Raw genomic sequence first — 1,121 nt, 5'->3', positions numbered from 1 at the left:
TTTTTTTTTTTCAGTATGTCGTACAGCCATGCCTGCTGATATTGTGTTCCTGGTGGATGATTCCTGGTCAGTGGGTCCGACCAGCTTCCAGCAGATCAAAGAGTTCATAGCGGACATCATCCGAGCCTTCCAGGGAAGTGTGGTTGGACAGGAAGGCATTCGCTTTGGAGTGACTGTCTATTCAGACTTGTCCAGGTCAGTATACATACTGAGGCGGGTTAGTGTTTGCACAACAGAGAGATGATTTCTGCTATGAAAATGATTATGAGAGAATAAACACTATAATATATAATGTGTATATTCCTGACCTCAGTAAGCACAAATTGACTGCTTGAATATTCCGTGCATCTGGCTGTGTCCTTGTTTAGGATGCGTATAGCTCTGACGGATTATTCGACTCTGGAGGAAGTGCTGAGAGCAGTGGAGGATGTGCCATATGAGGGAGGCAACAGCCGCACCGGCTTGGCATTGGAATTCCTTGTCGAGTCTGTGTTCAGTCCTTCTATCATCAGAGACAACGCCCCAAAGGTGTGACACTTCAGTCACAATCACTTCAAAACACCTTTTTCATGCCTAACCCAACTGCGAGAGAAAAAAACCCACAGATGCTGCATTATAAGTGCTTCATAAATAAAAAAGACAAGTTCACACACAACAAAACCCATGTTAGAGGCACAACAGAGATTTTAAAATGGCTTTTATACGATATTGCATATTTACTCACAATTTTAAGCGCCTTAACACAACAATCAGTTTGTCCACACCAGGCACGTGCACACATAGACATAAAAGGGGTCTTGAGCACCTGCCCTTTTTCTTCCTCGAGAGAAAGTGCCCTTTTTTTCTGGGGAGTGTCTTTTTTTTTTTTTATAAATGAATATATGTATAGATATATGTGCGCGTGTTTCTGTTTGCGCACAGCTTTCCTTGTCAAACTAATAAAAATATCAAAATATTAGGTCAGATCGGGAAATGTTGAGACTGTCGAGTTCCGATGCCCCTCCACGCAGGTGCAGCACAGCAGTGTAGCACACATTGATCGGCACATGCACATCAGGCAGAGAGCCGCAGCAGCAGTGAAGCCCTCCCTCCCTTTCCAGTTGTGTTTGTCTTGGTGTGGA

At 43.9% G+C, this 1,121-nt stretch overlaps 1 protein-coding gene across 1 annotated transcript in view; it reads left to right on the top strand.

Annotated features, from left to right (window-relative positions):
* Nucleotides 1-528, top strand: part of LOC107659148 (collagen alpha-1(XXI) chain-like) — a gene marked incomplete at its 3' end in the record, with an annotated part of 2,482 nt that extends 1,954 nt beyond the window's left edge. The window contains exons 2-3 of the mRNA XM_016447986.1: nucleotides 15-195; nucleotides 369-528. Of these exons, the coding sequence (XP_016303472.1) occupies nucleotides 15-195; nucleotides 369-528 (341 nt within the window). The remainder of the gene's footprint in view (nucleotides 1-14; nucleotides 196-368) is intronic.
* Between the last annotated feature and the right edge of the window lie 593 nt (nucleotides 529-1,121).

This window comes from Sinocyclocheilus anshuiensis, unplaced genomic scaffold, assembly GCF_001515605.1.
Source record: "Sinocyclocheilus anshuiensis isolate Anshui unplaced genomic scaffold, SAMN03320099.WGS_v1.1 scaffold423, whole genome shotgun sequence".
NCBI lineage: Eukaryota > Metazoa > Chordata > Actinopteri > Cypriniformes > Cyprinidae > Sinocyclocheilus > Sinocyclocheilus anshuiensis.
Note: the sequence above shows the minus strand (reverse complement) of the source record. Positions and strands in the feature narration are given on the sequence as shown.